The sequence below is a fragment of the Adiantum capillus-veneris genome, chromosome 26, assembly GCF_014529385.1.
Source record: "Adiantum capillus-veneris isolate H3 chromosome 26, ASM1452938v2, whole genome shotgun sequence".
Taxonomy (NCBI): domain Eukaryota; kingdom Viridiplantae; phylum Streptophyta; class Polypodiopsida; order Polypodiales; family Pteridaceae; genus Adiantum; species Adiantum capillus-veneris.
The window spans coordinates 85,074,326-85,100,990 of record NC_140956.1 but is presented as its reverse complement, the minus strand read 5'-3'; the positions used below and the strand labels follow the sequence as shown (position 1 = coordinate 85,100,990).

The 26,665-nt window shown below is 46.2% G+C and overlaps 1 protein-coding gene across 3 annotated transcripts in view; it reads left to right on the top strand.

Annotated features, from left to right (window-relative positions):
- Nucleotides 1-26,665, top strand: part of PPC4 (phosphoenolpyruvate carboxylase 4) — a 90,066-nt gene that overhangs the window by 28,351 nt on the left and 35,050 nt on the right. For 2 of the 3 annotated variants that reach the window (XM_086502225.1, XM_086502224.1), the window contains exons 11-16: nt 24,820-24,957; nt 25,224-25,300; nt 25,374-25,688; nt 25,808-25,933; nt 26,081-26,182; nt 26,261-26,407. In XM_086502225.1, coding sequence (XP_086358351.1) covers nt 24,820-24,957; nt 25,224-25,300; nt 25,374-25,688; nt 25,808-25,933; nt 26,081-26,182; nt 26,261-26,407 — 905 coding nt within the window. The remainder of the gene's footprint in view (nt 1-24,819; nt 24,958-25,223; nt 25,301-25,373; nt 25,689-25,807; nt 25,934-26,080; nt 26,183-26,260; nt 26,408-26,665) is intronic. The other variant, XM_086502226.1, reaches the window with a different exon arrangement.

Genomic DNA, 26,665 nt, shown 5'->3' with positions numbered 1-26,665 from the left:
CATAGCCCAAATAATGTTGGGGACAGAGGGCATCCTTGTTTGACCCCTATTGTGCTAAAGAACTCTTTGGAGAAGCCTGTTTGCATTTTCAGTTTACATCGAACCGCATGGTATAGGCGTGCCACCGCAACCCTCAAGTGTATGGGAACCCCAATGGTCTCCATGCGGGACCATAACCCATGACGAGGTACCGTATCAAACGCTTTCTTAAAGTCCACAAAACAGCAGTACATAGTTTCCCCTCTGAGTCGCGCCTCTTCCATCATAATCCGGATTGTAATCAAGTGATCTATGGTACTATGTTTTGCTCTAAAACCTGCTTGACCGAGAGCCCTCTTTCCACTATTTTCAGCCCATGTGCTAATATCCTTTTCTATCAGGCTCCCAAAAAGTTTTGCCATGCAAGAGCCCACCATGATGGTGCGGTAATTCGTGAGTAGGTTACGGTCTCCGCCTTTAAACAAAGCTTTGACCCAATTCTCTTGCCAATCTTCAGGCATGCCTTGGTGGATAGCTTGATTCATCATGTAGTGTATCCATTTCTTGGCTTCATTGCCCGACCATTTCAGCATTTCGGAGTTGAAGTGCAAAATGTCAGAGGCTTTCCGAGTGGCTAGTTTTTTGAAACCTCTCAAAGCCGCTGCAAAAGTTATAGGTTCCTTAGTGTCAACCTGAATTTCAGCATTCATCATTATTTGAGCATCGGTGGGAGCATAGAGTGTTTGTGCATATACATACATTTCGTCCATGCTGAAATTTCCCATATATCCTCCTTTTTTCCTTTCATGTTGCGCCATGCTTTCTTGGGCTCTTTCTTAAATCTGATGATCTCTTGCTCCTCCTTCAAAAGTTCATGCATCCTTCTCTTTTTCCTTTTCAGCATCTTGTATTCCTTGGCTGCACTTTCGCACTTCTTCGTGGACTTATTGAAGCACTTTAACTTGCGTTTGGCTGCTTTACATTCTGCATCAAACCATGGGTTATGAGGGAGACCTTTCAGTTGTTGGTGATTTCTTTTAGATCGCCCCATAGTGACCTCTGCAGCCTCTTCTATTGCTTGACGAAAGGTAGCCCAATTTTCTTAAATGTTTTGGGACATGCATTGGCTACTCAATAGGTTGTCCAGAAAAGTGGCATAATCGAATTTCTTTGTGGCTTGCATTCGATATGCCCAACTTGTCGCTTTTTGGATGCGTTGTGTAGGCATGTGTGGGAGGTCTAGACATACATGAATTGGAGTATGGTCCGAGTTCGGTGACCGAGCCCCAATTTTAAAGTGTCCAATTAAATCCAATGCATTGTGGCTAACTAACGCATAGTCATTAGTGCTTCTTCCATGGTTTGATGTATAGCATGTGTATGTTCCGGAGCTTGCAAATTTCTTGGTGCCATTCATGACTACAAGTTGCATAGAATTCATCATGGATATCAAAGCCGAACCTTGTTCATTCATGAGGTGATCGCATGAGCATCTATCCCATATTGCATCTAATACAAGATCGCCATCTTTGTCGGCGGGATGGGTTGAGTAGTCAACCAATTGAACCTGTATGTTGGCTATGCGAGCATTAAGATCCCCGAGTATCATCACTGCCCCTTGTGGTGTGTAGGTTGCAATATCTGTATATAGGTCGGCAAAAGTGTCATTCTTGGAGAGATTATGCAAATCATAGAACGGGGATTCTCGATGTGGGATGTCGCATCCCGCAATGAACATCGATCTCCCAGATGTACAAATCTCAGCCCATATGTATCGTTTGTGTTCATCTATCTTGCATATCTTAACCTGATTTTGCATTTCCTCCTTGTACATTATAGCAACACCCCCTTGCCCGCGCATCTTAGTACCAAGCCACCAAATCGAGTGTGTAATATATCTTGGCAGTCTACATGTGTCCTGTTCCCACGTTTCAAGTAGAAAAAGTATGTCTGCTTGTGGTAAAACCTCTGTCAATCCTTCCCCTTTGTGCCAAGGGAAACCTCGGCAATTCCAACTTGTGACGTGTATGTTCGTGGTCCCATGGGTTTCCCCCTGTCATGCTTCTGGTGGTGTTGCCCGTGTGGGGGTGGTGTTCTTTTTCATTCGTTCTTCATATGCCTGTCTTCTTTCCTTTTGTTTCGCGGGTGTCCTGTCTTCACTGATGTAAATTGGGCTGTCCCTTAGATAAATGCGAGCATTTTCGAGTATGATGGCTCTTTTACGTGCATCCAACATTGTGCATACAATTGCGCGATTGTTCTCAGGTCTCTGCTTACCCACACGGTGTGCCCCATACAACACTAAATCATGCATGCCAAATGTGTTTGCAAGGAGGTCCATGACCTCCGCATTCAACATGAGTACTTTCTCATTGTCAGATTCGGGTATGCCTTGGATCACAATATTCATACTGCGTTTCTCTCGCTCATTATATTCTGTGTCATCTACATTTGCATACGTCTCATGTGTCTGCGGAATGGCATTTGGAGTACTTCTTACTACATGTGCCCAGGAGGTCGTATTTCTTGTTGCATTATCATTGATGTGTGCAAGCTTCTCGTCGTGTGTAGCTAGAGTGTCTTGCACATTGGAGACCTGTTTGTTTAATGCATCTTGCAGGGCCTGAATTTTCTCATCTTGATGTTGCATTTTCAGATTCTGTATTTGGATTGTGTGCTCCAATTCCTGGTTCTTTAGTGCAAGATTTTTGATGTCTTCACCCTGCTTCATCACCATTTCTTGTAAGGATGAGATAAAACCCCAAATGTCTTGCATCGAGCATAGCACCGATTTCTCGGTTCCTTCACCTGTGTCTTTACCTGTCCCTGTATTTGTACCTGTACCTGTATCCATCTTGGATGGGGGTGTTTGTTTATCCTTTGCATTTGGCATGTTTCTTGTCGGTGACGATCGCACGGAGAAACCACTTCTTGAAATCCGCAGGTTGACTGGTTCACTCATTCATATGGGGTTCACCCTTGCTGCAGTGTTGCGCACAGGTGTCCACGACAGTTCTGCGCAGTGTAACAAGGCTGGCGGGGGCAATGGCGGCAAGTGTGCTCCACAGCAATGCTGCGCAGGGGTGCTGGGCTGTTGAGGACTGTGGTGAGAGCAGTGGCGAGCAGCAGGCAGCTCATGGAGTCCCGCGCGAGCAGCAGACTGTCATGGCCTGCTGTTGTGCAGGGCCACGTGTAGGCAGGGCTGTGCGTTGCGCGCAGGCAGAGAGAGAGTGCAGCAGACGACGCGCAAAGAGAGAGAGAGAGAGAGAGAGAGAGAGAGAGAGAGAGAGAGAGAGAGAGAGAGAGAGAGAGAGAGAGAGAGAGTCCAAGCTACACTTCGGGTCTTGCTTTTACCATTTGCCAGTCTCGCCAATTCTTCATGGCGGCTTTGCCGGTCTCGAGTGCTACTCACGGCGCTCCATCACCACTTGCCTGTCGCGTGGACTGCACTGGCGACCTATTGACACGCATTGACTCCAAAGTACAACACTTGGCTCAGCATGCCTTAGTTGGCCGGATGATTGGACAGTCTCCACCTTGATCTTCTATACGTGATTGGTGTGAGACTGCATTGGGCACTACTCAGGGACGGATCTCGGAGCTTACACTCCTTGGCAGAGGCATATTCATGGTACGTCTTTCAGATCCCGCCACCGCCTCAGCTCTCCTGGCTCGCTCTCCGATACTCTCTGATCGCAGGATGATATACTTGACGAGGTGGTATCTTGAGTTTTCCACTGTGGAGTTTGACAGTCGACCTCTTATTCCCAGATTCCCTCTGACGCTCTCCTTCCCGGATATGCCTCTCCATTTTATTGATGAGCATCTCCTCCAGATGATTGCTGCTCATTTTGGCACGGTAGTTCCAAGATCCTGCATCTTCTCATCTGGCCCACCTCGCATTCAGGTCTTGGTGTTTGGGGATACTTCATTACCAGATAGAGTTACTGTGGCTGTGCGCGATCGAGACTACTCTCTCCGTATGGTAGTCACTGGCCGCCCAGGACAGTGCTTACGCTGTCACGAGATTGGACACTTGGCGCGAGATTGCCCCACCCTGCCACGACATCGGCGGCAACAACAGCCGGCCCGTGGCAGTCATGCTCAGCCACGTGGTCAGCGTCAACAGCCGGTTCCTCCTTCTTTCCCATCTACTACTCAAGCACCTCAGCAGCCTACAAGCGCTCCTCGAGCTCCGGCCCTCCATGTTCCTCCCTCTGCTTCAGCTCACACTGAGGCAGCATGGCAGACAGTGGGTCGTAATCATTCCTTCCGTCCTCGTCAGCAACCAACAACGCAGCCAGCTCCCAGTGTTACCTCTCCTGCTCCCTCTCAAGTTTCCACCACCCCCTCACCCCCTGCATCTCCTCGCCATTCTTCTTCTTCACTACAGGATCACTTACCTTTGCTACCAGCTCCTCCTTCACCTGCAGTTCCCCCGCCCGCTCCTTCCCCTCTTCCCGAGGTCCCTGTTCCCATGCAGATGGATCATTCACCGCTACTACCTCTCCCTCTCCTCCTCTTCCTCTCGCCCTTACTCTCCCCCATCCGCCTTTTGGTCCTCCCCCTCCCTCAGCAGCTCATACTTACGTCTCACGCAGTTTTCTTAGCTCTTGCCCTCTTTCCTGGGACACTTATCGGGTTGAGATGTGCGGTGACTCAGAAGGGCCATTGCGGGTGCAGCTCTATCTTATGCATCACAAGGCAGGTTGTGTTCCCTCATTAATAGGTAGTCGCTCTCAACCTACCCATTCCTTTTTCCTTCCATTCCACGTTGCTCAGGAATGGTCCGAGGATCAGGTTCTACATTTTGTGCACGCACAGACTATGGCTCAGCTTCATTTATGGTTGTCTACTTCCGCTCCTGATGTTTTGTCTCCTCACTACCCTTCATGTATTGGTGCTATGGAGTGGAGTGATGTTTATGCTTGCTATTCATTGCCTATGGTCATTCATGTATCCTCAGATGTGGTGCTTCCTATGTCTATGCGCATTTGGGGTGTCAAAGCTGCAGCATCGGTAATGCAATGTAAACAAGGTGAGGTCCGCAGTTGGTGCAATGAGACACCATATCTTAGAGAGGGCTTGCAGGTAGCTTTCCTACCGCCTGAAGCTCACCCCTTGGATGGCCCAGCTGACTCCAAGAAGATGCGCGGTTAGTCAGATGCTATTCAAACTCTTTCATGTAGTCTACGGATTTACATGTAGTTTCTTGGAATGCTAATGGTTTACAGACTTCTCGGGTAAAAGGTTCCCGTAAGCTTTTACTTCGCAGAGATTTACACGCTCATGTAGTGGGCACTGTGGATATATTGCTAGTACAGGAGCATAAGATTGCCACTCCCTTTGGCAATCTCATGCCCTCGGGTGCCCGCAATTTTTGGGAGCCTGCTCTGGGCCTTCATGGACAGAGTTGCGGTGTATGCATCCCAGTGGGGCCACGTTACTTGGCCTCAGTTTAGCAGCATGGCACCCTTGTCGCTGGCAGAGGAGTTTATGTTTCTATTCGGATTCGGGAATCAATCATTTGTTTTATGTCAGTCTATGCACCCACCACTCCTCGAGAGAGGGCTACATTTTAGTCCTCTTTGGTTGCTGTTCTACCTGCTGTAGACTCTTGGGTTGTTGGAGGTGACTTCAACAACGTTGAGAGTGACTCTGATTGGCAAGCCATCACACCTCCAGTTCTATCATCCATCTCTCTCGATGAGCAGCCAGCTTGGGATCGATTTCTTCTAGCTATTCAAGGTGTTGACGCCTGGCACATACCCTCTTTTGGTCACTACCCTGCTACACTTCATTACTCTTGGGGGTTTCAGAGACAACAGGGGAGATTATTAGAGCGACTTGATCGTTTTTACATTGGCCCTTGGGCAGCAGCTTTAGGCGGATTCACTACTATATGGAGAGGGACCAGCCTCTCAGATCATTTACCCATCTCATTGTTTATCTCCTTCACAGATCCTCTGCACAGAGACGAGGCTGCCGCATCCCTGACAGTGTTCTCACCACTCCAGTATTGCAGCAGCAGATTCGTGACTTATGGTCCACGGATGCTTCTTATTGTGGACCCCCTGGAGAGTTTCTTGCTCATTGCATTACTCAGTCTAGTATTTACTGCCGTGATCAGACTGCTATTATTCATCGTCGGTTGAGAGTACGTGAGTCTGATCTTCACATCCCTCTTGGTTCCACTTAGCGCTTGCTTGAGGAGTGGCCTCAGGATGCTTATCTCGCTGCTAGACAGACAGAGCTCACATAGGAGATTCGTCGCGTATAGGAGGCTAGGTCTGAGTTCACTCACCATGCTTCAGTATCTCATTGGATAGCTAAAGCTGATCGAATGAATAAAGACTTCTTCGCTGCGCATAAAGAGCGCCCTCCTGGCACCACCCTTCGGACTTTGTGCGATGCTTAGGGGACACTACATATGCATCCTGATGTTATACTTGATATGTCTGCAGATTATTTTTAGACATTGTTCACTGCTGATGTATGCACTACTGAGGTTTTACTTGCCCGTGAGCAGATCTGGCATCACAAGCGACACCGTTGTACAGACACTATGGCAGAGATCTTGTTGGCACCCTTCACACTTGCAGAGCTCCATGCTGCTATAGAGAGTCTTGATCCATCCTCCTGTCCAGGAGAGGATGGCCTCACTAGAGCTTTCTTTTTGACATATTGGGATGTATTGCATATACCACTGCTTCGCGGTTGTCAGGACATCTTTGCATCAGGATATATGCATCCGGATCTTTGTTCAGGTCTCATATCTCTTATTCCGAAGGGGGGTGACACCACTCAGCTCCGACAGTGGAGACCTAATACCCTACTCCCTTTGGTCTATAAGATATTAGCGTTATTGATCAGCCATCGCTTGCGGCGGTTCTTACTAGATATTATTTATACTTCTCAGACAGGCTTTGTCATGGATCGGTGCATCCTGGATAATATCTTCACTGTTTATGAGGCAATAGAGTGGGCCAGATCATCTTCTGAGCCTCTCGCTTTTTTCATCCTTGACTTCGAGAAAGCATACGATCGTGTGGAGTGGGACTTTCTCGAAGGATCTTTAGCAAGGATGGGTTTCCCTTCGAGATGGATCTTAGGCATTTCCGCTCTCTTCAGGACTGCCAGCAGTGCTATTACTGTTGGTGGCTGAGTCAGTCGCAGTTTTGAGCTTTCTCGATCTGTCCGTCAGGGATGTCCTCTAGCAGCATATCTGTATCTCTTTGTAGGAGAGACTATGTCCGACTTTCTTCGTGCTCAGAGTCATGCATTTTGTGGCTTGACCATGCCAATACCTACAGCTCCAGACCTTATCGATCAGGAGTTTGCTGATGACACTATGCTCATGTAACGCTATTTGCTAGCTGCTCTTGATGCCATGCGGGAGGCCCTAGAGGTTTTTTGCATTGCCAGTGGTGCACGCATTAACTGGCATAAATCTTATGGGTTACTGGTTGGCAGTGATGACATACCTACTTGGGGGGTAGTTGATGGTTTCACATGGCTGTAGTCGGGTCAGACATGCAGATATCTGGGCTTTCAGGTTGGATTCGATGTTACCTCACAGCAGCAGTTTGCACCCGTACTACAGTCTATTCGCAAGAAGCTATGCCATTGGTCTTCACGTCATCTGTCGTTGGCTGGCCGTGCATTGGTTGCCAACCAGGTCATTCTGGCTACAGTATGGTATACGGCTTCTTGTTGGATGTTACATTCTGGTGTGATAGCTCCGCTCCGCCGCCTAGTGTGGAACTTTTTTATGGAGTGGCACAGATGGGACTACTGATACCCGTGCTCGAGTTCGCTGGTCAAGGATTATTCGTCCTAGGTCAGAGGGAGGCCTTGGCATTATTGATCTAGAGTTACAGAGCCGCGCCCTTCTTACCAAGCTTATTGTTTGGGGTCTTTTTCCCGGACAAGAACCTTGGAAGATGCTTCTTTAGGCCGCTCTTTGCGCAGTGACTCCATGACTCGGCACTAGAGATGGTCATACTTGGCATACAGGGTATCGTTTTCTCTTTACGGCTGCCCCCTTGTCCACCACCTCCCTCTCACCCTTCATCCGATCGCTCCTTCAAATTTGGGTTTCCATGCGACGGGCTATCGTACGCTCACCTCCCTCATGTCGTGAGGAGATTGAGCGCCAGCCTCTCATTTGGAATGCTGCAGTTCTTGATTCTTCGGTTGATCCACCCCGTCAGCTTGGAGAGAGGACTCACATTGATTGGGCTGCCTGGGACACTGGCCCTGCTGTCTCTATGCGGTTGTTTCATGAGACACGTATGTTGGATGCTGATTTTGTGGCAGAACATTATGACATTGGTCGCGGGGTGATAGACAGACTGCTTGACATTGATTCCGCCGTTCCTTCACAGTGGGATGCAGTCATGAGAGGCACGGTTAGATGCCTCCCCATTGTAGCTGGGAAGGCCTCTTTACTCAGAGCACTCTCTTATTAGTTCGTTTAGACACCATGCTGTTCATAGTTGATACTGACCAGTCTCAGGGGATTCATGCTAGATTGACATATGATGCCACCTCTCTGCACCTTGTCCTTCCCGACGCTCGATGGGAGGCCATCAAAGTAGTTGGCTTCCGCGGGAAGCGTCGTTGTGTTGACCCCCGTTTCGCTTCCGTTGATGCTGCACTTTGGAGGCTTTGGGTGTGGGAGGGTCGTGCCCTATCTCAACTTTATTGGGACCCAGGAGAGTGGGAAGAAATGAGCTTGCTTGCTAAATCTGTCAATAATAGTCCAGATACCATCGTGCCCACTCGTGTCTTTGGGAGATCAAAAATGAAATCCATAGCAATACTTTCCCAGGGGCGTGTGGGAATGGGTAAAGGCTGTAACAATCCCTATGCTTTATGCCTGTCAAACTTGACCTTCTGGCATACCAAGCAACTGCGTACAAAATCATCCACGTCCTTCTCGAGTCTCGGCCAAAAGAAGTATCACTCCACACCTTTCAAGGTGGTGTCAGTGCCGCGGTGACATGTAAATGGTAGACAGTGGCATTCGGTTAGAACCTTTTCCCTCAACGGTTGTGTAACGCACAACATCGTTTTCTTCATCAAGTAGCCATCCTGAATGGAATATCCCGCTACTACCTCCCTATTCTGTATTCGACCAAATACATCTGAAAAATCTGGATCTGTGGCGTACTGATCGACCATGTCCTCAAAGCTTTTATGATGTATCGCGGAAATAGCCAAGACCAACGGCTTCCGGGACAAAGCATCTGCCACCAAGTTCTTCTGTCCCTGCACATGGACAATCTGGAAGTGAAACTATGACAAGATGTTAGCCCACCGCATCTGCTTTTCCTATAGCTCCTTTTGTGACAAGTAGGAGCGTAAACTCTGATGATCAATGAAGACTGTAAAATCGGCTCCAAGTAGGTAATGTCGCCACCGAGTAAGAGCATGGATCACCGCCAAAATCTCTCTCTCATATATCTTTGCTATCAATTCCGGCCTTGAAAACAATCGGCTCTCATAGGCAATGACATGGCCTTCTTGCATTAAGACCACATGCAGACTATGACCACAAGTATCACAATATACTTCGAATGACTTGTGCAAATGTGGCAAAGTCAAAACTGGTCCTGTAGTCAATTTCTCTTTCAAAGTCTGAAAGGATCACCTCTGTCGGTCCCCACGAGAAAGGTACTCCTTTTTGTGTCAAGATATGCAAAGGGGAAGCAACCTCTGCAAACTTTCTAATGAACCGCGGGTAGTAAGAACATAAGCCCAAGCAGCTTCTAACTTCATGGACATTCTTCAAATCGGGCTAATCACGAATAGTCTCAATCTTGGCCGGGTCGATCTGCACTCCTGCTGCTGATCCCAAAAAGTGTGTCTGATAAGAAAAATTCACTCTTCTTTGCATTAATCACCAACTTGTGATCTCACAATGCTTGAAAGTCCTGCAGTAGATGTTCTCTATGTTCTGCCTCATCCTTGGAGAAGACAATAATGTCATCAAAGAAAGTGCCAACAAAAGATCTGTACTCTCTGAAAATTTTGTCCATCATTCGGTTAAAGGTCACTGGGGCATTGGTAAGGCCAAAAGGCATCACCTAAAATTCATATGAATTGAAGCTCGTCCGAAAAGCTGTCTTGTAGACATCTCCCGCCCGATTCGAATATGATGATATCCGCTCTTCAAATCGATCCTGCTGAAACAAGAGGATCCCTGTAGTCGGTCAAGAATATCATCGATTCTTAGAATCGGAAATCTGTTCTTGATGGTAATTTTGAGAGCTCTATAATCAATGCACATTCTTCAAGATCCGTCTTTCTTCAAAACCAACACCACCGGATAGCAGTAAGGTGAAGTACATGGCTGGATAAGACCCTTTTCCAAGAGGTCTTTCACTTGGCTCATAATCTCTTCATTCTGGGCTCGACTCACACGGTAGTTGGCCGGTTTGGTGGTGTTTCTAACAAACTGCTTACGTGTCGAAACGCTAATTCTGTTGAAACCCAACCCTAAAATCAGAAACCCTAATTCTGCCCAAAACCCTAATTCTGCCCAAAACCCTAATTCTGCTAAAACCCTAACCATAAAATTAGAAACCCTAATTCTGCTGAAACCCTAACCCTAAAATCAGAAACCCTAATTCTGCCCAAAACCCTAACCCTAAATTCAGAAACCCTAACCCTAACCCTGATTTGCTGACGTGACGGGCTGACACGTGGCATGCTGTACAGACACCAGCGGGATTTACGAAAAGCTGGCAGCTTTTGGCATTGCTTTTTGTACTAGGAGCTTTTGAGTTTTGAAGGCTTTTCATTGTAATTGCTTTTTAGGCCAAGGGCCTTTAAATATGAGGTTAGGACTCATTCTCTGGCATGCTTCGTGGAGAAGGTGCAGAGTCTGGATTACCGGCTTGTACTGTGTTGATGCAATATAAAGAAATACCGAAAGGGGCGCCAAGGTTTGGGGCCAATACTCTTTGGGGTGGAATTCTGCCACTCCGTGTCGCGTGTCGTCTCTCTCTATTTCAGTTCAGTTGTTATTTGAAGTGCTTAAAGTTGTTCAGTCTGTTCTTTTCTATTGGCACGTGGTACTCGTCTTGTGACAGTGGTATCAGAGCATCAGGCGTGTGCTTTTCTGAAAGCATACCGGTCCTACAAAAGAGCAGACAGAGCTATTGGAATTTTATTATTTGAGATATTTTCGCCCTCCAACCCGGACTTATTTGAGGTATCTTCGCCCTCCAACCCGGACTTATTAGCCACTCCCACCCTTACTACATCGCGCATCGGGCGCGCTCCCGTCTTCACCGCTCATGTCGTACAGGGCATAAGCCATTAAGATCACTTGCAAGAGAAGGGATCCAAGAGTTGTTTCGAGGTGCTGTTTTTTTCATAGACAGTACCATGCAGATGTCTATAGCTACCAAGCCGCATACTTCCAAGAACTTGGCAAGCTTTCAAGAAAAAGTAAAATAAAATTGCCCGAAGTTATATGGTTTCTGACATCTTCCTTCGGAGTGCAACTTCTAGCAGAGTCGGGTATCCTGAAATGCTTGCCATGGAAACCCTAGCAGATTATAACTTAAAATTTCTCGACATTTCTCAGTAGATGTCGCTTCACGAGCAGATGACCTTGGAGATTCGGAGTGATTGCTATCTCTTGGGACTACCATCGCCGCCAAAGAAACACTGTCTGTCCAAGAGCTGATGGACCATGCTGTGCTCGGGTATGACCTAATGTAAGGAACCTAACCCTAATTTTTGGTGCATGTTTGAAGATGGAAAGTTAGTTAACTTTTCGAGCTCGACTGATGTCGAGATTGCTTTTTAAGTTTCAAATTTGTTTGAGAACATGTTTGGTGATCCTGTTTGAAATGTGTTTGAAATGGATGGTATCTGTTTTGAACCTGTCTTGGTGCTGATTTGAATTGTTTGACTCTAGTTTTAATACTGGTTTCAATGATTGGTGATTTTACTCTCGGGTGGAGTAGTGAGAAATTATGTTTGAGAATGCTTGTTTATACTCATGGCCCGGACCCTTGTGGTATTTGCAGGGGGAGTATTGAATGATTTAAAAGTGCTGTTTTTTTTATCAAACTCATGGCCTGGACCCTTGTGGTTATTTATGGGGGGAGTATTGTTGTTGTGACTCCCGGCCCGGACCTGGATGGTTATGCGGGAGGAGTATTGAGAAGTCTGAGCAGTGGTTACTCTCAGCACCTCCAAACGACACAGGTTGCGGTTTGGGGGGCGTTTGGTTTTAAAAGGCCTCTATATCTCCCGGCCCGGACCTTTTTATGTTATGCGGGAAGAGTGATGAGGGAGTCGTTGAATATCTCATGGCCCGAACCTTGTTAGGTTATGTGGGAGGAGTGTTCATTGGGGGCTTTATGTTTCTATGTCTTGTAACATGCATATGTGAGCATTTGTGTTGCATTGTGATGTGTCAACCACTGAATATTCCTAATTGGATGAGATTGCCTAGGTATGTAATTTTAGTACATCAAGACACCCCTGGAAGATCAGTACGGTCTGGGTGTGAAACCCTAACGCTAAAATCAGAAACCTTAATTCTGCTCGAAATCCTAACCTTAGAATAAAAAACCCTAACCCTAACCCTGATTTGGTGACGTGGCGGGTTGACCCGTGGCCTGCTGAACGGACACGAGCGCGATTTACGAAAAGCTGGCAGCTTTTGGCATTGCTTTTGGCATAGGAGTTAGTGCAATCCTTGGCGTAGATGATGAAGGGGGAGGGTCGGAAAAACCTCCTGGTGGGGAAAATTCTTCTTCGCCTCTCTCATGCTCATCACCTCCAAGCGAAGTATCCATTCCGCTTCGAGTGATGACCATTCTGCAATCGTTGGTTCTTGTGGGTTCACGGGGTCTTGACTTCTTAAGTTCACGAGGAACTTGGGTTCTTGGGGGTCTTGGGTTCTTAAGTCCACGAGGAATTTCGGTTCTTGGGTTCTTCAAGGTCTTGAGGTTCTTGAGGTTTTCTTTCGCTTGCAAACCGTGTTTGAGAAGGATCTTCTCTTCACCCGAGTTCTACTCCTTTCCGTGGGCGCACCCCTTGGCGGCCTTGTGCTCACACCAAGGTTGCTTTTTCCCACCTCACGTCGATTGGCCGGCCGCTAAGTGCACGGTCCGCTCTCAATGAGTGAAAAGAGACACAAGGCGAGGCTGGACCAGCCCTTCTTTCCTGGGATTCCTGTCACTCTTCAAAAACATGATTAGGAATCGACACGCCCAAGCGAACCTGGGTTAGTGTGACCCCAACAAGAAAAAAATATCCTTGTGATTCTTGTGGTTCTTTCCTTGAGTGATACAGAACACTGCCAAAGCTCTGATGCCGATGTAAGGTGCAGCGGAATGAATGTTTGCGCTTTGCTCTAGATGAGTGCTCCGAACTGTGCTCAAGGTTCCTTTTGTTCTTATGGAAGGGAGAGCCTTCCGTTCTTAATGAGAGAATGCTATGATCACAACAAAGTGAATGGACAATGTGCGTGCAAGTGTATCAGACTGAGAGATAGAGAGAGAAGAGAATACGACACCAGAGACGTTGTAAAACCCTCCTACGAAGGCCCCACTCTCGTCGGCGAGAGTGGTCTACTTATGATTGCACAGACTGGTACAAATTGAATGCATGAGACTGATGCAAGTCTAGGCTATGTCGACGATGACGACAGTGATGACGAAGTCGACCTAAGGGCTGAAATTTGCAATCTTTCTACTGCTGTCTAAAAACGCTATGGGCTGAAATCTGTGGCTAGTTCAAAAACGCTGATTTGGGGGCTGTTTTCGGTGGGTCTTTGACCCTGAAAATCTGCAGGTTTAAGGCTGAAAATTGATGATCTTCAAGGCTGAAACTGAGGTCTTTACCGGGCTGACTCTGCTACACTTTAGGTGAAAATTTCCGGTCTTTATCTGTTGCTGAAAACCAAAAACGGCAGGGGATCTTATGATAAAAATTGCTAGCAGTTGTGGTCCTTGCAAAAACGCTAGGTGCTGGGTATTGTTGGCGATGCAGGTCTGATGCAAAAACGATAGGCTGGGGATGATGTGCAAAACGCTAGGTGAGGAAATCTGCTGCTTGGAGGGGAAAGTCCACCAAGGTTCTTGTGAGAAGTTGCCTGCTGAGCTTGGCTCCTGTTGCCTCTTCTGCCATTTAGTGCTAACTTTGGTTTGCTTATATATTTTCTTACCCAAATTGCCCTACCTACTATTGTTGGAAAGTCACTTAAATTAATAAGTGAAAAATGTCAAAAATAGGGAAATAGACTAAAATCACTGGAAAATTCCCTTGATTGATTCTGATGAGAATGCTTATGATCATGCTGTGTGCAACCAGAGGATATGCATCTACAGTAAGTGTCTGGGCATGCACGGTCTACGAATAGACTCACAAAAGTGCCAGATCACTTCTAAATCTAGACTGGCTTGATTGAACTGAACCCTGATCATGCTGTAGCTTGTCCACGGACACATAGGGTTGGATGTGTCACGTGACAGAGGTCGTCACCAAGGAATATCCCCGTCTTCTTTAGAGTGGGACGCCCCTTCAAGAAATCCTTGTTTGCTTCCATGGAGGTGAAGCAAAGGATCAATGCTTTCTCCTTTGATGTCTCCCCATTTCCTTCTCTCTTCTTCCCCACTCTCCATGTCTTTGTGTGAGTGGCCTCACTATCCATCATAAGTAGAAGTTCTTTGACTCCCCCCTCCACATCATCACGGTCTTTTGGATCGGTCACTCGTACATGTAAATCTCTAGCCTTCCTCTTTTGCTCTTTCTCTAGGGTCATGTCGATGATTGTGGGGGTGGGGATGGCTGCTGGTTCTTTCCCTTTCGCTTTCTTGGCGACTTCTATCCAGACTTCAACAAATCCAGTACCACTGAATTAGCAATCTCTGATTGCCCGTCAGTCTGCGGGTGGAACGATGACGAGAACTGCAACCGCGTGCCTATGTTCTCCCAAATAGCCATGATTCCATCTATCCACAATGACGTCTTCGCCTCATGTTGCTTCTCTTCTTCTTTGATCCTCTGCACTTGTTCTTTGATGACTTTGAGTTCCTCTATCATGGAGGGCTCGATTTCTCCTCCTTCAGTCCACTTCCTGCTCTAGTTTCCGCAAGCTCTCGCTTGAGGGCTGAGACCTCCTTCCGGAGCGCTTGGACTTCCGCGTGAAAGTCTTCTTTCTCCTTTTTCCATTGCTTGCCCTCTTCTGGAGCGCTTGGACTTCCGCGTGAAAGTCTTCTTTCTCCTTTTTCCATTGCTTGCCCTCTTCTGAAGCGCTTGGACTTCCGCGTGAAAGTCTTCTTTCTCCTTTTTCCATTGCCTGCCCTCGTTGAAGACCATTTGAGCGAGGTTGGCCTTTTCTTTTCACCATCGTGTCATCTCCGTTTTCCACTCTTTCATCTCTTTTTCCACCCGTGTTATCCTCTTGTTCGTGACCATGAATGTTGCCTTCGTTACCGTTGAGGAAGACTTGCACATGGGTGAGCTGCTCTTGGTCTCCATTGCTGAAAACAATGGTTCAATAGCTCATTTTCGAACCGTTGCTCAAGCTGACCCCTTGCTTAAAGCTGCCCCTTTGCTTGCCTACGGCAAGCAGCCCCTGTACCTACTTGCTCTTTAATTACAGCAGCACCTTGCATGTTAATTTATAGTCGAACAAAACCCTGTCAAGAGTGGACCATGGTAGGCTGTACTGTACTGTTACGCGAGGTTGGCTGCTGTTCGCGAGAGCGAGAGCGAGCGAGCGAGAGAGAGAGAGAGAGAGAGAGAGAGAGAGAGAGAGAGAGAGAGAGAGAGAGAGAGAGAGAGAGAGAGAGAGAGAGAGAGAGAGAGAGAAGAAGAAGAAGAAGAAGAAGAAGAAGAAGAAGGAGCAAAAGAAGCAGAAAAAGAAGAAGAAGGAAGAGGAAGAAAGAAGAAGAAGAGGAAGAGGAAGAGGAGGAAGAAGAGGAAGAAGGAAGAAGAAGAAGAAGAAGAAGAAGAAGAGGAAGAGGAAGAGGAAGAAGAAGAAGATGAAGAAGAAGGAGGAGGTCATTGCACTGATAGGAAGTTTCTTGCTATGGCTAAAAGATTTGTAAGGACCATTTCTGGAGAGAGGTCTGTGACTCGAAAGTTGATGGAAATACGAGAGAGAGAGAGAGAGAGAGAGAGAGAGAGAGAGAGAGAGAGAGAGAGAGAGAGAGAGAGAGAGAGAGAGAGAGAGAGAGAGTCAATGTCACGTGACACATCCAACCCTATGTGTCCGTGGACAAGCTACAGCATGACCAGGGTTCAGTTCAGTCAAGTCAGTTTAGAATAGGAAGTGATATGGCACTTTTGTGAGTCTGTTCGCAGACCGTGCATGTCCGGACACTTAGAGTAGATGCATCTCCTTTGGTTGCACACAGCCCGATCATCAACATTACCATCAGAATCCATCAGGAGCATTTTCCAGTGCGTAAAACCTATTTTCCCTATTTTTGACATTTTTCACTTATTCTTTTAAGTGACTTTTGTTGGAAACTAAGTAGGGCAAATTTACTAAGCAAATATATAAGGAAAACCTAGCGCTAGCTTTTCTAGCAGAAGAAGAGCAAAGTGCACAGGCAAGGCCACTTGTAGCAGGCGTCTCCCTCTCCGTCTCAGGCAAGAACCAGCCCCTTCAGCCTTCAGCCTGGCGTTTTTCAGCCCTAAAGCATCAGCAATTCCAGCATGCAGATCCAGCGTTTTCAGCCTGCGGAACAACAACCACAGCCAGTAATATCAGCGTTTTTAAACAACAGGAGTACAACGTTTTTAGGCAGCAAATTCAGTGAAACTGGCCCGTAGGGCGGTAGGCGTTGGCTTTCACCCGAAATTCTTTACTTTAGACACACACACAGAGCACTTTGCAAAGAGAACCTGCGACGGGAATTAACACTTGAATACACACACGGCTCGGAAGCTAGAATGCCCCGGGCAGACGCCGACAACCTGTAGGCCCCAAAATTGGCGCCCCTTTCGGTATTTCTTTATTCTTTGAGAGGGTAAATTACAAAGTAAGGTCCTGGGAATCCTTTACCTGTATCACACTAGATACTATCTGATTTGGCCAAATTTCGGCAGTATAACAGCCCAAAACTCGCGCGAAATCAATTCCCCTGCTGGATCTCACTTGCACTGGCGTAAACTCTCTGATTCCTGCCCAAAAACAGTAAATTCAGGTCGCTGTATTTACTGGTTTTTGCCTGTTTTCAGCCCCAAACAATGCCCTCGCTGTTCTCTGCCAGTGGGGCACGATTCCGAGAGGTTTTGGCGTCCGTATGGCTGAAAAACAGTCAATTTTCTGCGCATACACAGCGCTGAATTTGCACATGTACGGTGAGATTATGACCCTCACCGGTGCCTGCTTTGGAGTAGCAGCTAGCTAGCTAGCTACCCCTGTTCCTGCTCAAGGAGGCTCTTGCCTCAGCATAAAAGCATGAACCCACACAATTGTACATCAGTCAAATGAAGAGCCCTCTTGTGGGGCATCACATAACTGCAGATAGGGGGAAGAGAGAGCAGTGTGTAGCGTGTAGGGCATCACTCCTAGCACCACACTGTACATGGGAGGGAAAGAAAGCTCTCCATAGCTCTTAACCTGTGACAAAAAACCCAAATGAAGCCTCTCCCAGCTTGAAAATTAGCGCCCTTTTTTCTGCATGAGGCAAGTTCATGAAAAAGTGACACTTGGCGGATATACAAGCTTTTGCCCGTTTCGGCGTATCCTCCCAAAAATCTTCCAACTAGTCGCCCAGCTGACTTCGTGGCAGAGTTGTAAAATGTTCTCGTAGTCATACCGGAGGTAATGACGGGAACACATTTCACGGCCCAAAATAGCAGTTACCTAAATTTTAGGAAATGATTCCGTTGGGCTCCCAATGGTCTTCTGACCATCTATCCTCATTGGAACCGCATCCAAAAGTGCAATGTGGCCCAGCTGTCGGATATTTTCTGTTGGTAGTCCCACCTTGACTTTATGCCTTTATTGAGTTCACTTCCTAGTATCCATGAACTTGCTAAGTGCGACGGGGGGACCTACATGATCTTGCTTTGAGTTTAGACATCCTCTTACTATACGAATTCCAGTGCCGATCACTACCCATCTTCGTGTGAAACTACCGTTCACATTGGTCATACAATGTCCGACCGTTTGCTACTTCAAAAAGAGGGTTTAAAAAATAAAACAAAACCGATTGGAAAGAAACCAACAACTAAAGTTAGCAGTTGCCACGTCCTTGTGACATACCCCCCTCTTGAAATCGCAAACGTCCTCGATTGCATACCATAAATACACGCCACTGATGATCTTGTGCTATCAACTCTCTTTTATCATCGCATGTATCTGCAAGAAAGGTCATAACACATAGATACAAATGACTTAATGAGACCTTCATACTTTTGTCATTTCCATCCATTACACTGAATTCATATGTACATTTAATGTGCTAGCTCTATCATTACCCTTGCTTTGCACACGTTGGGTTGGGGCATAAGTAGGCTGTAACCTAAAGGCTTCAAGGTAAAGCTGCAAACATTTGGTGACTCGGACAGTTCATGGTGTTCCATCCACTTTGCATCCATAGGCGGATAGTTCTTGAACTTCACCAAATAGCGTCTTGCAACTTGTTCTTTAACTTTTTTGTGCTTATGTGCCAAAACTTGCTCAGGTACAGGATCTCATCAAGTTCTTCAACTTCTGGCTGATCCACATCTGGCATATCTTTTGGCACATCACCCACGAAGGGTCTTAGAAAACCCACGTGAAACGCATACTGAGCTTAGGATACAGCCATTTCTTGCCCTTCATTTTCTTTAACCTTGCCTTTTCGAACCTTAACAGTACGCAATCGCCAGGTGATAACAGCAATTCACGACGGTGACGATTAGCAGCCTTTCTCTATTTTGCCCGAGTCTTCTCCAAGGCAACTTTAATTTTCTTATACATTTCATCCATGTTCTCAACATATCGATCTGCCTCAAAGATCTTGTCCTTTGTATGCAAAATGGGAGGAACCTTTTTGCTGCCTTCAACAATCTCAAATGGTGCCTTGCTTATAGACGAATGCACTGTGTTGTTGTACGCATACTCAAGCATAGGCAAATACTGTTCCCACTTGCCCTTATTATCTGACACATAGCATTTCAACAGATCTAAGACAGTAGAATTAGCTTGTTCTGACTGTCCATCAGTTTGTGGATGAAACGAAGACGAGAACTTGAGCGTAGTGCCCATGTTCTCAAACAATCCTCTCCAGAACAAACTGGTCATGCGAGGATCACGATCATTGATAATTGATTGTGGCGATAATTGATTGTGGCATACCATGGTACCGAAACACATTGTACATGAACAAGCGTGCCATCTGATCAGATTTTATCTCCTTCCAAACAGGGATAAAATGGGCCCGCTTGCTGAACCTGCATATAATGGTCCATATACCATCATTCCTTGTTGATGTTCTTTGAAGATCAAAGATAAAGTCCTCTCTGGCCCTTGCAAAATTCGGCTTTCATAATCTACTACCCGTCCATCTTGCATTAGCACTGCTCCGATGCTACTACCACACGCGTCACACTGGACCACAAATGACTTCCTGAGATCTGCAAAACAATTACTGGATCTGAAGTCAACTTTTCTTTTAAGAGACTAAAAGCTGAACTCTTTTTGGGTCCATTTGATAGTGACCTCTTTCTTTTGCAAAGCGTGAAGAGGCGATGCTATCTGTGCAAATTTTTTGATAAACCTTCTATAGTAGGAGCACAATCCCAAGAAACTTTTGACATCGTGCACAATCTTCAAGTCTGGCCATGTCTTGATAGCTTCGACCTTTGCGGGATCCATTCTAACACCATCCTTTGAGACTATGTGGCCAAGAAAGTGGATCTCTTCCAAGAAGAATTCACTTTTCTTAGGATTGACAAGTAACCTTTGACTGTGCAGCTCTTCGAACACAATGGTCAAGTGACGTCTATGCTCAATACACTATCATGTCATCGAAGAACGTCCCAACAAACTGTTGATGGGAGCGGAAAATCCGGTCGATCATTCTGTTGAACGTGGCAGGAGCATTTGTTAGCCCAAACGGCATCACTAGAAACTCATAAAGACCAAATGTCGTTCTAAACGTAGTCTTGTGCACATCCTCTGGCCTTATACGAATCTGGTGGTACCCACTCTTAAGGTCTATCCTACTGAAAATTGCAGCACCCTCTAAACAATCGAGAATATCATCAATTCGAGGAATAGGAAACCTATTCTTGATGGTATTCTTATTTAACGCACAGTAATCAATACACATGCGCCATGAGCCATCCTTCTTTTGCACTAGGAGCACTAGGGAGCAAAAGGGTGAAGAACTAGGCTGAATCAGCCCCTTCTCTATTAACTCCTTAACCTGGCCCATAATCTCTTTCTGCTGCGCCGCGCTAACCCTGTAGGGAGGTCTATTTGGTGGGCTACACCCTGGCACCAAATCTATCCGATGGTCCTCAGGTCTCTTTGGCGGCAATTACGACGGTAATGAATCAGAAAAACAGTCACTAAACTTTTGCAAAAATGCTGACCTTTCTTTATCTAACATAGACAAATTTGACCGATCACTATCTGAGACATCATGTGCAAAAATCAAGTAGACAGAAAGATGATTCTTTATTACAGAAGTGATAGCAGAAGCAGATACAATAGGGACTGACTCTCCTCTAAGCTTCAAATCCAAGATGTGAGTTTTGCCCCTATGTTGTACAATGATCTTTTTGTTGTAGGCATCCAAGACTCCATGCACTTGGAACATCTACGGTATCCCCAACAAGGCGTCACATCCTTCCAGCGGCATGATGTAGAACTCTTATGTGTCCACATACGATTGAATATGCAGACGCATCTTTCCAATGATGGGAGTAACACACTCTGAGTAGCTAGGACATGCCAACCCTGCGTCTGCTGTGTACCCCATCTCTTCAAGCAAACCCTGCCTTTGCTTTGTACCCCATCTCTTCAGCTCCGATGCCCAGCTTCATAGCTAACTCTGGTGAGATAAAGTTGGCTTTGGCTTCTGGATCAAAGAAGATGAGTGCCGTCTGATCCCTAACTTTACCCCATGTCCTGCATAACTCACTGGCATCTGTACTGGGCCTGTCACCCACCATGTCTGGCACCAAACCTGCCGTGGGTTTAGGCTTCCTGCCTTTTTGGTCTTCTTTATCATCTGAGTCAGCCGGTCTTTTCCTTTGTGGACAATTGGTAGCAAAGTGACCAGGCTGCTCGCATATAAAGCATTTATTTTCAGCCATTAGGACCTTCTTTTCCTCGAGCAACTTACGCACAAAAGGCTTCCTTTTCAGTTTCTTTGCCTGCGCTCCAGAAGTCCCGGCTGAATCCTTGTCCTTAGTGGCCTTTTCTGACCCTGTGAGGCATCAGGAGCCCTTTTCACAAAGGGCTTCTTCGCTGAATTTTTCTTTTGCTGCCCTCCTTTGTCGTTGCTCGGAAACCCACTGTCCTCTCCTTTCAACAAGACAAGACCAGTGTTAGCAACTTCCATTAGCTGAGTGAGGGTAGCCACTCTGTTCTTAGTACAGTAATCGCGAAGCCCTCTAGGTAGCCCACAACAATACTTCTCTATCTGCTCTGTCAATGGCACAATCTGAAGGAGGTCACTGAAAGTAACGCTTTACAAAACCTCCTATTGTACTCCAGCAAGCTCTTGCACGAAGCTGAAGTAAGCTGGTGCCAATTTGTCATGACGTTGGCTTCAAATTCATGACAATTAAGCAGATGCAAACATTTGCTTGAAGTAAACCCAAGTGGCGGATGCCTGCCCTTGCATCAACAATGTCGTCCACCATGTAAGCGCATTGTCCTTCAAGAAAGTGGCAGCTTTCCTGACCTTAGAGGCCTCTGTGAAATTCCCTCCTGCATAAGCTGTATCAAACTGTTGGAGAAAAGTGAGAGCCTTTGTCTTATCCTCGAAGCCACTAAAGGTACTGAACTTTACAGCTGCACCACCTTCTTTGTAAAGTTTTGGCTTTTCCAGTGCCCCCAAGTTGTCATGAGGAATGGTTTGCAACATGGGCAGTGTAGTAGGCATGATCGGCACATCTTGGCCATTCACGTTTTGCGTCAGAGGTGCGATATCTGGCTGCTGTCCAGAAAAACCAGCCATGCCAGAATGACCCTGTGGCACCCCAAACTGGCCGTGGTTGCTCTGAAAACCTTGCTGCATGCCGATACTTCTATACATGGGGTTTGGCATGCTGCCTTGCATACCCCCAAACACTGTTCCTGGCATGTACGGCTGACTTCTAGGCGCATAACTAGCCATACTTTGGAACACTGATCCACCCTTGAAATACCCAGGATATACAGTGGGTGGTGGAAAAACTGGGTGCATAGCTTGGTATCCATTTCCTTGTCCATTCAAGACAGCATGCTGGTTCTGAAAGGTACTGGCATAACCTGAGGAATAGGTATTCTAGCCACCTGTTCAAGCATGGGAGGAACCTATTTTGGAGCCCCTGACTCCGCAACATGCGAGTGTTCCCTTTCCTCCTGAGCCGCATGAAGTACCTGGGCTTGAGCCTCAACAAGCTCCGTACGCGGCGTAGGTTGCCTGTTTTGCTGTTGCACTGGGGACACTTGCAAGAACTCCATAAACCTTGGATTCTGCACCAACTGCGAAAAGACACTCACCGCGGCAACTAATTGAGTCTTGAACGCATCATCCTCAAGTTGCCAGTCATAAAGCCCTGTACTACTGGAGGGGACATTCACATTGACAGCAGGTACAGACTGGCGTGGCCGTGAGCTCTCGCCAATCTCGAAAACCATAGGAATCTCCCGTTTGTCCTTTGAAGAGGAACCCTATTCCATAATGCCCTTCCCTTTGTCGGCCATAGTGTAATACCACGTTCCTGCACTCTGTGTCTTTACCCAAAACAACCGAGGCTCACTCTTTGAGGAAAAAGTGATTGATATCCCGGCAATGGAACCTTGAAACCGTCCCGTAGGGCGGTAGGTGTTGGCTTTCACCCGAAATTCTTTACTTTAGACACACACACACAGAGCATTTTGCAAAGAGAACCTACGGCGGGAATTAACACTTGAATACACACACGGCTCGGAAGCTAGAATGCCCCGAGGAGACGCCGACAACCTGTAGGCCCCAAAATTGGCGCCCCTTTCGGTATTTCTTTATTCTTTGAGAGGGTAAATTACAAAGTAAGGTCCTGGGAATCCTTTACCTGTATCACACTAGATACTACATGATTTGGCCAAATTTCGGCACCATAATAGCCCCAAAACTCGCGCTCTGATTCCTGCCCAAAAACAGTAAATTCAGGTCGCTGTATTTACTGGTTTTGGCCCTGTTTTCAGCCCCAAACAGTCCCCTAATTGTTCTTTGCCATTGGGGCACGATTCCCAGAGGTTCTGGCGTCCGTATGGCTGAAAAGCAGTCAATTTTCTTCGCATAGACTGCGTTGAATTTGCACCTGTACGGTGAGGTTATGACGGTGAGGACCCTCACTGGTGTCTGCTTTAAAGTAGCAACTAGCTACCCCTGTTCCTGCTCAAGGAGGCTCTTGCCTCAGCACAAAGGCATGAACCGACACAGCTGTACATCAGTCAAATGAAGAGCCCTCTTTTGGGGCATCACATAACTGCACGTAGGGGAGAGAGAGCGCAGTGTGTAGCGTGCAGGGCATCACTCCTAGCACCACACTATACATGGGAGGGAAAGAAAGCACTCCATAGCTCTTAACCTATGACAAAAAACTCAAATGAAGCCTCTCCCTGCTTAAAAATCAGCGCCCTTTTTTCTGCATGAGGCAAGTTCATGCAAAAGTGACACTTGGCGTATTTACAAGCTTTTGCCCGTTTCGGGGTTGCCGCCTATCAATCTCCCGAATGGTCGCCTAGTTGACTTCGCGGCAGAGTTGTAAAATGTTCCCCTAGTCATACCGGAGGTAATGACGCGAACACATTTCACGGCCCAAAATAAATAAAACAAAACCCATTGGAAAGAAACCAACAACTAAAGTTAGCATTTGCCACGTCCTCGTGACATAGTTAACAACTGCCATGTCCTCGTGACATGCAGCAGATAAAAGGGCAGTAGATCCAGCGATTCCAAGCAAGAAAGACAACGTATTTTAGCACACAAAGTCACAGTAGCAGATAGCATCGTCGTCCTGGCAGCATACATTTTTCGGCATAGCAAGCACTTAGACTCATTGTATCAGCATCTTGTACCAGATTGTGCAATCAATAGTAGACCACTCTCGCCATCGAGAGTGGGGCCCTTGGAGGAGGGTTTGACAACTTGTCTGGTGTTGTATTCTCTTCTCTCTCTATCTCTCAGACTCAGCACCTTCACGCACAGTGTCTATTCACTTTGTTTGTGATCACTTGCACTCTCCTAAAGAACGGAAGGCTCTCCCTTCCCTAAGTAAAAGGAACCTTGAGCATAGTTCGGAGCACTCATCTTGAGCAAAGTTCAACATTCACTTCCGCTGCACCGTACAGTCAATGTACTGTTAGGAAGTTTCTTGCTATGGCTGAAAGATTTGTAAGGACCATTTTTCTAGAGAGAGGTCTGTGACTTGAAAGTTGATGGAAATGCGTACTGATCAGTTGTGCTTCCGGTCTAGCTGCAAGAACCCTAACCCTAAAACTCGTCACGTGTTTGTATCATTGCACAATCTCCCCATGCTTCCATACCTTGTATTGGGGGTTGATTAATTATAGAAGAGTGTTTTAATTCAGAAAAAGAAACTCTGCCACTGCACAGAAAGGTTCCTAATTTCCTTTTACTAGTTGAATTTTAACTTGTACAGAGCATGAGCAGGACGAGCACCATCATGATAGCTGGACACATCAACGGACACATAGAGGCCATGGAAAGTATATGGATACTCACATGTCTGCTCTTCCAACACAGCTTCCAGCTGGAGCTGACTTGCCTGCCTATGCTGGTGAGTATTCTTAATCTCATAGAAGGGAGATAAGCAATCTTTTAAATGACAAGGAACCCAATAGGTACATATGTGCCTTGTAGTGTTTTTGTAAATGAGAACTCCTATAAGAGGCTTTTAACTGCTTTATAGTGGTTGATTAAATCTACATTAGAGTAATGCACATTAAAGAATCTTGATGATTTGTGGTTTGGAAGTACAGATTTCATACTTCTTAATCACTAAACCTCTTTGTCAATGGTCCCTTTGGTCATGTTATTGAGTAGGTGCTGATGGAGAGGGCCATATCTCCTTTACAGAACTTCCTATTAAAGACGACATTGATATTCTATCAACTTTTCAGGTTACTTTCTCAAGGTATTAAGTGGATGAATGTGGCTTGTAAAGCATTACTCAAGTTTTAGATGTTTCTGCAGGATACAACAGCCAATGCAGGGTCAAACTCTACTTTGCCATCCAAAGATTTGTTGCCAATGACAGAAAAGGCTGAGTATGCAAATGGTTCTGGTTTTGTTAATGCAAACGGTGACTTGGGACAGAATGCCAATAGTGGGTCACAGACACCTACAATTGCAGTGTCTGGTGTACCTGGCCAATCTGGTGCCAGGAAAAAAGCTAATGCAGATTCTACTCTTGGAAAAACAAGTGTTGACAAGCTGCTCTATCCCAGAATGACTGGACGCCCAGATATTGAACCTTACAGAGTGGTCCTTGGACACGTCAGAGAGAAGGTTGCTTTGTGTTAATAATTTCTGCATTTATTCTTGATAGACTTTGGTTAGCTGGGGGATGGCTCTGTTTATATTAGATTTTCATACTGAACATTGATAGTTTCTGCTTTTTGTGCCAGCTTGTCAATTCGCGAAGACGCATGGAGGAACTCCTGGATGGCATCAATTCTGACTACAATCAGTCAGAATTTTATGATAAGCCAGAAGAACTGCTTGAGCCCCTATTGCTTTGTTATGATTCCATGGTAAATTATTATTTTCCCTGTTTTTGAAGTCATGCTTATTTTTGATTTATTATCTGCTTTACGTTTGGTGTTATGAATATTTTGTCTACATATGTTTTTTAAAAAAGGGCATGGAAACTGAGATATCATTTTGTTTCTCCTTGGAAGCAATCTTGCTTCTCCGACGTCGTGGCAGATGGCCGTGTTGCAGATCTGATAAGACGTGTTGCAACGTTTGGAATGACCTTAATGCAGTTAGATTTGCGGCAGGTGTGTGCGTCATGCTTTTGCTTGAAGTTCAACAACAGTTACCACGCTGACTTGCTTGCTTGCGCATCTGTCTTTTAGGAATCAAGCAAGCACACTGATAGCTTGGATGCAATAACCGAGTTTCTTGAAATTGGGATCTATAGTCAGTGGAGTGAAGAGAAGAAATTGGAGTTTTTGATAGCCGAATTGAAGGGGAAACGACCCTTGCTTCCTCCAACTATACAGGTGCTTCATGTCAACTATGTGTGTGCGTGCGTGCGCGTCTTTGTGTGTGCATACATAGATATTTGCAAGCTAATCACGCTTGTGGCACTAGCCTTGCGACCTTGGAGCAGCAGGATGGCCATGAGGTATAGTGGTTGCTTAATAAGTGTCGTCCTCTTCTAGCTAAGGAATCATCTCTCAACATCTATGGAGACCAGTTATTCTCTGTGCTACATGCTCTAAAGTCATGGAAGCACCATTTTGACGAGATGGGCCGAT